The sequence below is a fragment of the Rana temporaria genome, chromosome 3, assembly GCF_905171775.1.
Source record: "Rana temporaria chromosome 3, aRanTem1.1, whole genome shotgun sequence".
NCBI classification, from domain to species: domain Eukaryota; kingdom Metazoa; phylum Chordata; class Amphibia; order Anura; family Ranidae; genus Rana; species Rana temporaria.
In genome coordinates, this window is record NC_053491.1 from 18,352,177 (window position 1) to 18,366,500 (window position 14,324).

At 45.6% G+C, this 14,324-nt stretch overlaps 1 protein-coding gene across 1 annotated transcript in view; it reads right to left on the bottom strand.

Annotated features, from left to right (window-relative positions):
* Positions 1 to 14,324, bottom strand: part of CERS3 (ceramide synthase 3) — a 187,839-nt gene that overhangs the window by 12,352 nt on the left and 161,163 nt on the right. Inside the window, exons 8-10 of the mRNA XM_040342326.1 lie at positions 6,395 to 6,487; positions 5,417 to 5,545; positions 860 to 966 (exon numbers count right to left, since the gene is read on the bottom strand). Coding sequence (XP_040198260.1) covers positions 860 to 966; positions 5,417 to 5,545; positions 6,395 to 6,487 — 329 coding nt within the window. The remainder of the gene's footprint in view (positions 1 to 859; positions 967 to 5,416; positions 5,546 to 6,394; positions 6,488 to 14,324) is intronic.

Here is a 14,324-nt window from a genome sequence, read left to right on the forward strand (position 1 = left end):
TCACTGTGAAAATGACCATGGTCCCAAAAATGTGTCAAAAGTGTCCGCAATAATGTCGCAGTCACGAAAAAAAGATTTTGTAGTAAAAAAATAAAATTATTAATAAAAATGCAATAAAACTATCCTATATTTTGTAATTGCTATAAATTTTGCGCAAACCAATCGATAAACGCTTATTTAGAATTTTTTTTACCAACAATATGTAGAAGAATACGTATTGGCCTAAACTGAGGAAAAAATATGTTTTTTTATATCTTTTTTGGGGGATATTTATTATAGCAAAAAGTAAAAAAATATTGATTTTTTTTCAAAATTGTCGCTCTATTTTTGTTTATAGCGCAAAAAATAAAAACCGCAGAGGTGATCAAATACCACCAATAGAAAGTTCTATTTGTGGGGAAAAAAAGGACGCCAATTTTGTTTGGGAGCCACATCACACGACCGCGCAATTGTCAGTTAAAGCGACGCAGTGCCGAATCGCAAAAAGGGGCAAGGTCCTTAACCTGTATAATGGTCCGGGGCTTAAGTGGTTAAATTGGTTCAAAAGGCCCTCCGCCAGCCCTAAACATTTACTGACCACCCTACCACCACTCCAGCGCTGCCTAAACTGCAGCACCGCTCCTCTTACTTCCTACTTTAACAGGAGACACTGGGGGTAGCGTGAGCCACTGGGTCAGTAAGGGGCAGCGGGAGCCACTGGGTCAGTAAATCTCATGTGAGGAGGGAGTGTAGGTGTGGCTTACGAGTGCTGTGTGTGTCTATTGATGCACGCAGCCCCGCTCGGGAGAGAACACGCAGGGTTGCCTCCTTAAAAAAAAAAATTAAAACAAAATTGTCTATTTTTTTTTGCACAACTTACCAAAAAGGGAAGACAACGAGTCGGCTGACAGCGAACACCAGGGCGAATACACCGAACAGCACATTACATGACTTCTTCCACTGAGCATAACTGCACATTTTCGCAGCCTAGAAAAAAGGAAATTCACATGAAGTGTAATTTTGATACAGCAACCATTTGTCAGTGCTCACAGAAGGCAATAGTACTAAACTTCATGCAGATACAAAAGACACAAACTCCTGCTACTTGTAAAGGCCATCCAGCGAGTCCAGTGATGTCGGCACCCGCAGCTGATGTTTCCATCATCTGTCGGGTGCTGCCACCGCCATTGCGGGTAAGGGAACCCGGCAGTGTAGCCTTAACCCTACTGCGCATGCGCGAGGCCCGCTCCTCTCTCCTACTGGCCCAGCGGCCGGGGGAAGAGGAGGGAGCCCCGCTGGGACGTCACGGGCCGCGGCCTGGACTGTCTGTCCCCCTTCCCCTCCAAAAGGTGCCAATTGTGGCACCGGAGAGGGGGAAGAAATCAGATGAGCGAAACTTCCACTTTCGGGTGGAACTCTGCTTTAAAGCGGGGGCTTCACCCTAAAAAAAAATTCGAACAATACATGGAGCCGACCTATGAGACCGACAGTATGCTGTAGTTTTTTTTTTGGCGTACATACCATTATAGGGCTATTTTCACCCCCGGCTTTCCCGCGGGACTGGGCGTTTCTAATCACAGGTTGTGATTGACGTGCTTCCGACCGGCGCATACTGCGCGTCACGGAAAGAATCCGAACGTCGGTGCGCACGAGCCGTATAGAGCCGCACCGACGTTCGGCTTTTTTCGGCAACTCGTGACGCGCAGTATGCGCCGGTCGGAAGCACGTCAATCACAGCCTGTGATTAGGAACGCCCACTCCTGCGGGGAATAGTGATGGAAAGGATAGAAACTGCTGCAGTACTAAGGTAATCGCGATTAAAAAAAAAAACAACGGATTAGTTATGGTCTATGCCTGCTAGTTTACTTGAGCCAAAGTCAAAATTTAGGGTGAACCTCCGCTTTAATGTATAGAATGCATTAGGATGAAAAACCTTGAGATTTTACAACATCTTTAATGCTGGCATTATTTAAAAAGAATTAGACAGAAACTTGTAACATGGTCTCAGTGATGTATCTGGCTCCTCCAATAACACAAGGCTATAAATTATATAGGCATTGAGCGTGTCTGTAAGTAACCTGCGCATTACATACCATAAAATACTTGGAAGCAGCGTATTGCTTCGTCTCTGGCGATAAGGCACTGTTATGCCTGGACCCCTGTTTTTACACTTCCCACCATTTTTTCTCAGATCTTGGCGGACTGGTCCACATCGCCAAGCAAGCATCTAGTAGCTGCTGGTGTTTACACTCAACTATCGATTGCATTGAAGGTCGTGTTGATCTCTTATGTCTGACATGGCGCTGGATGATAGCTGGGTTATGTCTCAGGTAACGCACACTCTTTACGATAGTGTTATCTGTCTTTATCTCCACAATGTCTTGTAACAGCTTTCTTTATAGACACTCACTAATGGAGTTTACCTCCACCAGCGCATAGCAGCCTTTAACCTCTTGTAGACCAGGCTTTTTCTGGCACTTTTTGTTTACAAGTGAATCAGTATTTTTTGCTCGAAATTTACTTATGACTCCCAAAATGTTATATATATATTTTTTTTTTGCAGAGACTCTATGGAATAAAAAGGCACAAATGTCACATGGCAGTTAAAGTCTGCTGGATTTGTGTATCTTTACTATTTTTTGCTGTTTTTTAACAGCTACTTGAATTGGTGTGATTGCACCTATGTTGCGGACACCCTGATGGCGGCTGTCATCTCTACTTCCAGTCTTCTGACATTATTCCAGTTATTCAGCATTGACCCTTACCTTTTATTTTAAAGGACCAAGGTACCCTTTTTACTATATATTTTTGTTTATGGCTGTTTTGCCTCAGTATGGATGTATTGGCTTGCTTGCTGTCCAGCTGCAGCTAATCCGTTGATCCTAACTCTGAATCTAAGCCGACCTATGTTTAAGTGTATTCTCTAACAGAGATACACTTAAACATATCTAAGATAGGACAGCTTGCGCCGTCCTATCTTAGATTGCAATGTTTTGGCTTACCGCTAGGTGGCGCTTACATTGCGGCCGGCCTAGATTATGTAAATGAGGGGATACGCCGATTCACGACGATTCACGAGCGTACGCCGGGCCTACACCGTCGCATTACGTCGTTTCCGTACGCGATAGGCCGCCTAAAGTTATTCCACCTATGAGGTGGAATAACAATGTTAAGTATGGCCGCTGTTCCCGCCGCGAGGTTCGAATTTTTTACGTTGTTTGCGAATCGGGATTTACGTAGTTTACGTACACGTCAAAATCAATAGGCCCGTACGGCCTACTTAGCCGCAATGCGCACTGGGAAATGTAGTCGCCCGGCGCATGCGCAGTGTAAAAAATGTCAAAAAACGTGAGGTCAAGCCTCATTTCCATACTACACGCCCCCCTCCCAGTCATTTGAATTAGGCGCGCTTACGCCCGCTCGTTTTAGGCTACGCCGCCAAAAATTTGAAGGTAAGTGGTTTGAGAATCACTAATAGCCTAAATAATTTACGGCGGTGTAGCCTAAAAAGACTAGGCTAGGCCGTCCTAATTTTAGGCAATTGTATGTGAATCTACCCAATAGATTTCGTTTCTATGTACTATAGCCTGGATGTGTATTTGGGTGGACCGGAATTGTACGGCCGGTTGTGGCAAGTGGTGGCAGTTTACTGGCTCAGTAGAATCTCTATCAAACTACTGTTCCTTATTCATTTTTAATGTGGATTGAACATGGCCTAGAATGGGGAGTTGTTGCTCAATATCAAATATTTGTTTCTTATACATATGTTTGTATCTGTATCTAATATGGTTATCAGTACTCTTCCAAAATAATCATGTAAATGTATTTTCTTTGAAAGTAATCTACATATTCTAACCAATATTTACTGACATATTGTTTCAATGCTCTATTCCTTATGGATTGTTTTTCTATTTCCAGCATCACCTGTATAGCTCCTGATGAAGCTCGATCAGAGAGAAACATGTAGGGCGTTTTGGGTACAGGTTTCTTTTTGGCTCTCTTTTGAGCCTTTCAGGTCCTTCGGGATCATATTATGTCTGTTCAATTTTTAAAGTTGATATATATTAAACAATAAAACTTGTTTTTTTATCATATCTATTTGATTTATTGATTTGGATTTTGACACCTTTAAAATCCCAGGATTTGATACCCTTCCCATCTTCTTTTTTTCTAGTACATTTATGGGATGTGGGGTCTTGATTTGACCCTCTGTGCCTCAGAAATATTGTCACATGGTATTTGTGTAGTGGTTTTTCAAATGCATTTTTTTTTTTTTGGAAAACATTTTTTTTTAATGAATAATAATAAAAAAAAAAAAAAAACACAAAAAAAAGCCCAATTTTTAGTAAAATATGAAAAAGATGATACGCCAGGTAAATGGATGCCTAACATGTCACGTTTTAACCACATGCCGACCAGCCGCCACAGTTTTACTGCGGCAGCATGGCACGGCTGGACAAAACGACGATATGTTACGTGGCTTCGCCCTGTGGCCACTAGGGGCGCGCTGCTCGCCACCGCAGCCCATGCAAGTGCCCAGGAGGCACGATGACCGTCGGGCACCCGCGATCGCTTGTGACGCAAGGAGAACCGGGATCCGGTTCGTAACAAACGTACTAACATTACTCTTTCGAGTTTCCCACGATGGTAGCCATCAACTCTGAAAGGCAAGTGTCAGAACTGGCAGCTTCATCCTGCAAGGAACCCTTCCTGGTCTTGCACAGGGACAAGATGGTGTTGACCAGGATTTTTTTCTGTCCCTGTGTCTGGTTCCAGCTCAGTTCAGTCATCCTAAATGGACTGGAAGGGTACCCTGGCTTCTTGGTGGCTCAGGCAGGCCATTATTCAAGCTTATTGTCTCAATGATCAGGTTCTACTCTCTCTGTGGAGGTGCAGTCTACTAGACCTGCGAGTCTTTCTTTGGCTTTTCGGACTCAAGCAACTGCTTCTTAGATATGCAAGGCTACCACCTGGTCTTCTGTTTCCACATTCTCTAAGTTCTTCCAGGTGGACGTCTCTGCCTCATCTGATGGCAGCTTTGGATGTAGGGAGCTGCAGGCAGCCCCCAGTTTTCTGTTTTCATGGGCTTGTTGGTGTTTGATTGCTTTGTTAACACTCCCCCTCCCCACTTTTTCGACTGCATTTGGACATCCCAAAGGTGTAAGGCTTCTCATGTCCATCAGTTGTACTCATTGTAAAGTCCACTGAGGAAGCCAAAGAGGCGAGAGAGGGTGAAGGGCCTAACCGCAGGCTCTGTGTGTGAATGGACATGCAGAGCCGTGGCTTGTTATGCTTGCTATGGGGGCACTCAACAGGAGGAGTGGCAAAGAGCGCCGGGGCAGGTGGCCCAAGAGGAGGAGGATTGGGGAAAAAACACTGCACAGAGCAGGTAAGTATAACATGTTAATTTCTCTTTAAGTGCCATTCTGTACTGTACCTCCAGCAAGACGTCGGAGACATCATGCACCAACATAGTCAGCGTTCCCACTCGGATATACTTGACAGACCAGGAAAAGTTCAGCAAAAAGATGGTTGCACAGTGATGAACAACTTGTACATTGAAGTCCTGCAAAAACAAAATAACTCTAAGCTGTAGGTAATATTTTAAAGTGAAACAGTTTTTACAAAGTTTTGCATTCTAATTTGGGTGTGTCTTCATTTAAAGCCAGGAGCACCAGAAAACAAATGTGTTTATGTGGAGAACCTCTGTCAGGCTTTAGTTACTTGTCAAAAAAACAACAAACAAATATTCCTAGCTCACTTACCAGCCAGCCTGCAACAAAATCGAATTGACCCCGACAGTTCACATTTATATATTTTTGGGGGATATTTATTATAGCAAAAAGTAAAAAATATTGCATTTTTTTCAAAATTGTCGCTCTATTTTTTTTTATAGCGCAACAACTAAAAACCGCAGAGGTGATCAAATACCACCAAAAGAAAGCTCTATTTGTGGGGAAAAAAGGACGCCAACTTTGTTTGGGAGCCACGTCGCACGACCGCGCAATTGTCAGTTAAAGCGACGCAGTGCCGAATCGCAAAAAGTGCTCTGGTCTTTGACCAGCAATATGGTCCGGGGGTTAAGTGGTTAATGTTACAGTATTTTATTATACATTTTTGTCTGTCATTAGCCAGTCTGAATTTGAAGGTCAAAAAAGAAAAAGCTTCCAATTTCCTCCAGCTTTCCCTGTGTACAAGGAGCATTGCAGGATTTACATTCAGAGTCTCTGGTCGCATTCTGATTTCCTGTCTGTCTTCTCTCAGACAACAAGCTGCTGGATAGGAGGATGGAAACATTTACTATGCTATATGCTGGAATGGTAGTAGCTGATCGGATGACTATTTAGTGAAATACTAAAGCCACAGAAACATTTAAAACAGGAGAATAGTATTTAGAATAGAAATATTGTCTCACCTTTCTTCTGACATCAAAGGCGACACTGAACAGCAGGGCCCAATAAAAGCTCAGCTCTAACACATAGTACCAGTACTGGGATGTTAGCACTTCCTGCCAAAAGAAAAAGACATCGGTAAATAATACGTGTCAACCAAAATTATCTAAGAAAACATGTTACACACACACTGGGGAAGCCAATTTACACATAAGGTTGAATCATCCTATTAGAATTTCAGCAAACTGGGACATGCCAATGTAGAAAGTGTCTGTACTGTGTTGACAATAGATCTAAAAACCATACGGCAACAACTGAAAGGGAATTTCATTACAAGAAAAGAAAAGAAAATAAATATAAAACTTACAGTGATTCTAAAGCCTCAGTTTTTTTTTGCATTAAAGTGTTACTAAGGAGCCTGCATTCACTATATCTGGTCTCCCACCGTACACAGAACACGGAAATGCAATTATTTTAGTAAAATTAACTGCTAAATACATTTTCTCATCAGCAGTATATAGTAGGGGTGCTTAAATTAATCGGGGGTGTATATTTCTGGTGACTTGCCCCGCCCCTCCCGCCTCCCGGAGGAGCGATCCGAGTGTATAGCCGCTAACCCCTTTGCACCGAGCGTATGCGGCCTCGGCTTTAGAGGGTTATACCGGGATGATGCCTGGCGCTGTTTTTTTTTTTTTTTTAGATCGGACGGTCGGCTTTCCAGGGATAACAAGCGGTGTGGCTAAAAGCCGCTCGGTTGTTATCCCAGAGGAGCGGGAGGGGACATCCCCCCCTCTCCCGGCTCTCCCGTCCCGCCGGGAGACCCTTTTTCGTGAGCCGCCACTTCTGGCGGCTAGAGACAGACTAGCACAAAGCTGGAGACGGGGGTCGTGATCCACCCACATGCCTGGACCAGCACCCGGCTCAGCCTCTCAGCGAGCCACTGAGATCCTGAGCCAACAGTTCCCACCCCCTCCACAGCCCAGAGCTCCAGTGAGCGAGGAGAGGGCAGTGCAGAGAGCTGTGACTGTCAGTAGCTGTGAGAACCGAGCGATCTGCGGTATTAGATTACTCAGTTCTCAGTGTCGTAGACGGTGGGGGACAGATGCAGCAAAGGACCAATCCACCAAAGTATACATTTGCCATAACCCCTAACCCCAGACTTCCCTTTTAAGCAATACATATAGTGTTTTTCTTTAAAGTGTTACTAAATCCAGTAATATGAAAATAGTTCATGAGCCCCCACCCCCCGCAGTGCCCACAGCTTATAAATCTTCTTTTTACATTAAAAACACTGCCACTAGATACCTTTTTGGCTGATCTGTATACCATGGCCACATGATAAACTGCAGGGTCCGCCCTCATGCTGAGTGTTCAGGTAGGAGGAGATTTCCACTACAGCCTGTGTCCTCATGCTGTTAAGGGAGGCGGATCATCCATCAATCAAGATGTGACATCCCATCCACTGTGTTCTTTTTTTAGTTACTGGGCATGGAGGAGGGAGGGAGGGATTGGGCTGTCATTAAGGATCTGTATACACACCCACAATGGACACAGAACAGAAATGGGAATTCTTTAAAAAGACACTATGCAAACTCACTGCAAAGTATATTCCCATGGGCAATAAGTGTAAAAAGCTAAACATAAAACCTATACGGCTCATGGCCAAAGTTAAGATTGCTATAAATAATAAGAAAAAAAAATATATATAAAAATGAAGGAACACCATCATCGTTTAAATGATAAGAATATAACAGAATATGTAAAAAGGAAATCAAGGATGCAAAAATTCAAAACGAACGACAGATTGCAAAATATAGTAGAACAGACCCCCAAAAACTCTTAAAATATATTGACAGTAAAAAGGTCAGGTCTGAGCATGTAGGCCCTTTACAAAATAATCTAGGAGTGGGTGACTGGGAATAAAGAGAAGGCTAATGTATTAAAATACTTTCTTCAGCTCTGTGTATACAAAGAAGCACGGGGGAGCTCATAATGGGGGTGGTAGTGACACATCCCCCCTAAATGATCCACAATGGCTCAAAAGTGATATGGTTCCAGAAATATTTAGACAGAATAAAGGTGGATTAAAGCACCTGGACCAGATGGCATCCACCCACGGATCCTAAAAGAATTGAGCTCTGTCATTTCAAAGCCACTGTATCTAATATTTAGAGACTCGTTAATGACTGGAATAGTAACACTGGATTGGCGTAGAGGGATCAAAGTATTTACCAAGCAACTATAGACCTGTAAGTATAACTTCTATAGTCGGGAAGATACTGGAGAGATTAAGAAAAGACCACATAGATGGGTTCTTGCTGGAAAAAAATATTTTAAGCAACAGACAGCATGGATTCATGAAAGACAGAAGTTGTCAAACAAATCTGATTTCTTTTTAGGAGGAAGAAAGAAAAACCTGGACAGAGGGGTGGCGGTGGACGTGGTATACTTGGACAGAGGGGTGGCGGTGGACGTAGTATACTTGGACAGAGGGGTGGCGGTGGACGTGGTATACTTGGACAGAGGGGTGGCGGTGGACGTGGTATACTTGGACAGAGGGGTGGCGGTGGACGTGGTATACTTGGACAGAGGGGTGGCGGTGGACGTGGTATACTTGGACAGAGGGGTGGCGGTGGACGTGGTATACTTGGACAGAGGGGTGGCGGTGGACGTGGTATACTTGGACAGAGGGGTGGCGGTGGATGTGGTATACTTGGACAGAGGGGTGGCGGTGGACGTGGTATACTTGGACAGAGGGGTGGCGGTGGACGTGGTATACTTGGACAGAGGGGTGGCGGTGGACGTGGTATACTTGGACAGAGGGGTGGCGGTGGACGTGGTATACTTGGACAGAGGGGTGGCGGTGGACGTGGTATACTTGGACAGAGGGGTGGCGGTGGACGTGGTATACTTGGACAGAGGGGTGGCGGTGGACGTGGTATACTTGGACAGAGGGGTGGCGGTGGACGTGGTATACTTGGACAGAGGGGTGGCGGTGGACGTGGTATACTTGGACAGAGGGGTGGCGGTGGACGTGGTATACTTGGACAGAGGGGTGGCGGTGGACATGGTATACTTGGACAGAGGGGTGGCGGTGGACTTGGTATACTTGGACAGAGGGGTGGCGGTGGATGTGGTATACTTGGACAGAAGGGTGGCGGTGGACGTGGTATACTTGGACAGAAGGGTGGCGGTGGACGTGATATACTTGGAGTTTGCAAAAGCGTTCGACACAGTTCCGCACACACGGCTTATGTGTAAGGTAAAGTCTACAGGCTTGTAAAGATCAGATTGTAAATGGATAGAAAACTAGCAAAAAAACGAATTCAAAGAGTAGTGATTAATGATTCTAATGCCCGGTACACACGATCAGATTATCGGACGAATGAGCGTTCATTTTTTTTTGTATGCTAATCTCACGTCGAATCTGATGAGTTTACTAAAGTCGCGAAAATTCTCGTACGGCAGAATAAAAAAATCGGAAGTGATGTCATGTGTTGTAATGCATTTGGATTGCATTTTTGAACGACAGCTGTACTGATTAAACGAAAATCGTACGATCTGGCATCGTCCGAAAAAAATTTCCGTGCATGTCCGATAGAATAAAATTGGATGAACTGCCCTGATCGGCTCTCGGAAGCTCTGTACTAACGATCCGATTATCGTACGATCGATTCGAAAGCGGCATTTTTCGTACGATTTTCGGATCGTGTGTACAGGGCATTACTCTGAATAGTCTAAGGTTATTAGCGTTGTACCCCAAGGTTCAGTGTTGGGACCCTTACTTTTTTATATCTTTATAAATGATATTGGGTCTGGGATTAAAAGTACTATTTCTGTCTTTGCAGATGACACCAAGCTATGCAGTGGAATAACGTCCTTACAGGATGTCGCCAATTTACAAGCCGACCTCAATGCTCTGTCTAATTGGGCGACTAAGTGGCAAATGAGGTCTAATGTTGATAAATGTAACGTTATGCACTTGGGGGCTAAGAATATGCATCATACATACTAGAGGTCGACCGATATATCGGTCGGCCGATATATCGGCCGATATTTGACCGTTTTTAAGAGATCGGCATCGGCCGATTATTGTAAAAAAATCGGCCGATTTTCGGCTGCCACACTAAGTCCCGCTCCACCTACAGCGGCACAAGAAATGAATCCCTCAGCCACGCTGCTGGTAGTCTGCGCGCCGGCCCCGCCCCCCCCCCCCTTTACCTCGGCGGGCTGTAGCAGAAAGCAAACATGTCACAAGCCCGAGCAGCTGCAGTAGTTGTCTGTGCGGAGATCACACATGTAATGCTTCCTGCATGCTGGGACGGTGGCGGGATTACTGAACATGGGCTCTAGGCTACAGCTCCAGCCGTAGCCTAGAGCCCATGTTCAGTAATCTCGCCACCGTCCCAGCATGCAGGAAGCTTTTGTGATCTCGTCGCACAGACAACTACTGCAGCTGCCGAGGTAGGGGGGCGGGGCCGGCGCGCAGGCTGAGGCTACCAGCAGCGTGGCTGAGGGATTCATTTCTCGTGCTGCTGGAGGCTGGCAGCCTGATACTGGGGTAATGTACAGTATTCATATTATCTATGATAGGTGCCTCGGCTCTCTAGTGATAGTACTCTACTCACGTGGGAGCTCACAGGTGTCATCCAATGGGCAGTGCTGGAGGGAACAGTGTGTACATGTCAGAGCACACCCCTCTCCTGTATACAAACTCATATACATACTCCTGTATACACACACATTTTATATATATCCATCCCCCACCCACGGCCAGCTCCATCCATCCACCCCCCTTCACAATACATCTCCCACCCACGGCCAGCTCCATCCATCCACCCCCCTCTACAAAGCATCTCCCACCCACGGTCAGCTCCATCCATCCACCCCCCTCTACAAAGCATCACCCACAGCCAGCACCATCCATCCACCCCCCTCCCTCCATCCACAGCCAGCACCATCCATCTCTTCCCCTCCACAATGCATCCCCCACCCACGGCCAGCTCCATCCATCCATCCCCCTCCACAAAGCATCACCCACAGCCAGCACCATCCATCCACCCCCCTCCCTCCATCCACAGCCAGCACCATCCATCTCTTCCCCTCCACAATGCATCCCCCACCCACGGCCAGCTCCATCCATCCATCCCCCTCCACAATGCATCCCCCACCCACGGCCAGCTCCATCAATCCACCCCCTTCCCTCCATCCACAGCCAGCACCATCCATCTGTTCCCCTCCACGGCCAGCAACATCCAGCCATCCCCCTCCACAACGCATCTCCCACCCACGGCCAGCACCATCCATCTATCCCCCTCCACAACGCATCCCCCATCCACGGCCAGCATCATCCATCCCCCTCCACAACACATCCACCGCCAGCAACATCCAGCCACCCCCCTCCACAATGCATCCCCCACGCACAGCCAGCACCTTCTTTCCCCCTCCACAGCGCATCTCCCACCCACGCCCAGCACCATCCATCCTCCTCCACAATGCATCCCAATCCAAAAATCGGCCCAAAATATCGGCCGCAAAAATCGGCATCATATATCGGCCATCGGCTGCCCCGATTTCTAAATATCGGCATCGGCATCGGCCAGAGAAAAACCCATATCGGTCGACCTCTAATACATACTAGGGGGGACAACTGGGGGGATCCGTAGTGGAGAAGGATCTGGGGGTTTTGGTAGATCATAAGCTCAATAATGGCATGCAATGCCAAGCTACGGTTTCCAATGCAAGCAAAGTCCTTTCTTGGAAAAAAAAAAAAAAAAAAAGACGTCAATGTTGTTTGGGAGCCACGTCGCACGACCGCGCATTTGTCAAAGTGACGCAGTGCCGAATCTCAAAAAGTGCTCTGGTCTTTGGCCAGCGAAATGGTCCGGGGCTTAAGTGGTTAAGAGAGGTATGGACTCCAGAGAGAGAGATATAATTATTTTGCCCCCCCCCCCCCCCCTGTACAAATCATTAGTAAGACCTCATCTGGAAAATGCAGTTCAGTTTTGGGCCCCAGTTCTCAAAAGAAGATATCGGGGAACTGGAGAAAGTGCAGAGAAGGGCAACCAAACTGAAGGGTAAACCAGACTGAACTGAAGAGACATGGAGGAGCTCAGCTATGAGGAAAATTAGAGGAACTGAATTTATTCTCTCTTGAGAAGAGGAGAATAAGGGGGAATATGATCACCATGTACAAATATATAAGGGGTCCATGTAGTGAACTTGGTGTTGCGTTATTCACATTAAGGTCAACACAGGGGCACTCTTTACGTCTAGAGGAAGAGAGATTTAATTTCCAAATACGGAAAGGTTTCTTCACAGTAAGAGCTGTGGAACAGACTCCCTCCAGAGGTGGTTCTGGCCAGCTCAGTAGATTGCTTTAAGAAAGGTCTGGATACTTTCCTAAATGTACATAATATAACTGGGTACTGACATTTATAGGTAAAGTTGCCTCTCTGGGGATCAGGAAGGAATTTTTTCCCCTGCTGTAGCAAATCGGATCATGCTCTGCTGGGTTTTTCGCCTTCCTCTGGATAAACTGTGGGTATATGGGATTGTATGTTTTTTTTTGGTAGAACTAGATGGACTTTTGTCTTTTTTCAGCCTGACTATGTGTGATGTCAATATCATGTGACCTGAAAAGCTCAGCTCAACAAGGAAATATTCTCTCCGGCAAAAGCCCAAACTGAGCATGTGCAGAGGGACCACTCTGACTGTGTATGATCTGGCCTTGCCCAGAGAGACCCTGCAGGAGGGGGAGGATCTGTCCATACAGGATCAAAGAGCCTTTTTACATAATAGAGAGGATTAAAGGGGTTGTAAACAGCAGCTGCCCCCCAGAGCCCCCCCTTTACTTACCTGAACCCGGTCTTTTCAGCAACGGGGATGGGCACACCCACTCCAGCCGGTGTTTCGGGTCCTAATTGGATAGATTGCTTGCATGAACCACAGCTCCCAGGTCGGGGATGACATGCCTATGAAACCGTCTCTCTGGTAAGAGGCTCATTTATCTGCACCTTCCATTGTTTTACCCATACTGCATGGATGTAGAATTTTGTCTATACTGAAGCAAGCTGATCGTTGGTGTCAGAAATTAGGAATTTTCTTTCCCCCCTTTTTTTTTGGACTATATGTGATTTTATGCACCTGATCTCAACAGTTCATATGTTTTTTGGACTATTTTATTTTACTTCAATTTTCCTATACAGGAAATTTCACTACAGACTTTATGCTGGTTTATTTTCACATATGTACACTTTTTTTTTTTTTTTTTCTTCACTTATATGTTTGTGGGTTGCGCATTATTACTATATTAACACATCCTTAGCTTGCTGAATATTCCAGCAAATTCCACTATTGCAGCACCAAATTGAAAACTTTTTTCATCTCAAACTTTCTTTTCACCGATTGAATTCTATTGGAATCCTATGGTATCCCAATTAGAACCCGATTTTTCGTTTAACACTCACCCACTTATTTGTCAACACTTTTTTTCATTTATTTTTTAATATCTGATACTAATAAGGAGAAGCGCAAATCTACCTTGCTTTACATTTTGGATAGATTGATAGCAGTGCCGCTATTGGCTCCCACTGCTGTCAATCTAATCCAAGGCGCAGGAGCCGGGGCCGAGTCCTGCTGTATGTGTCAATGCGGAGGGAGAGTAGCTCTCCAATGGGGCACTCGAGAAGTGGAGGAGCCAAGAGCGTCGCTGAGGGACCCCAGAAGGAGGAGGATTGGGCCTACTCTGTGCAAAACCAACTGCACAGAGGAGGCAAGTATAACATGTTTTTTTTTAAACCCGAACCTATACATATCCTTTAAAATCCACAGTGAGTATGACAAGCATGCTATTCTGCATATACAGACACATTTTACTATTGTGGGTTTAACCAGTAGACTACCGCCCACCGTCAAATGACGGCAGGACGATAAGCCTCTCGTTCTGGGAGG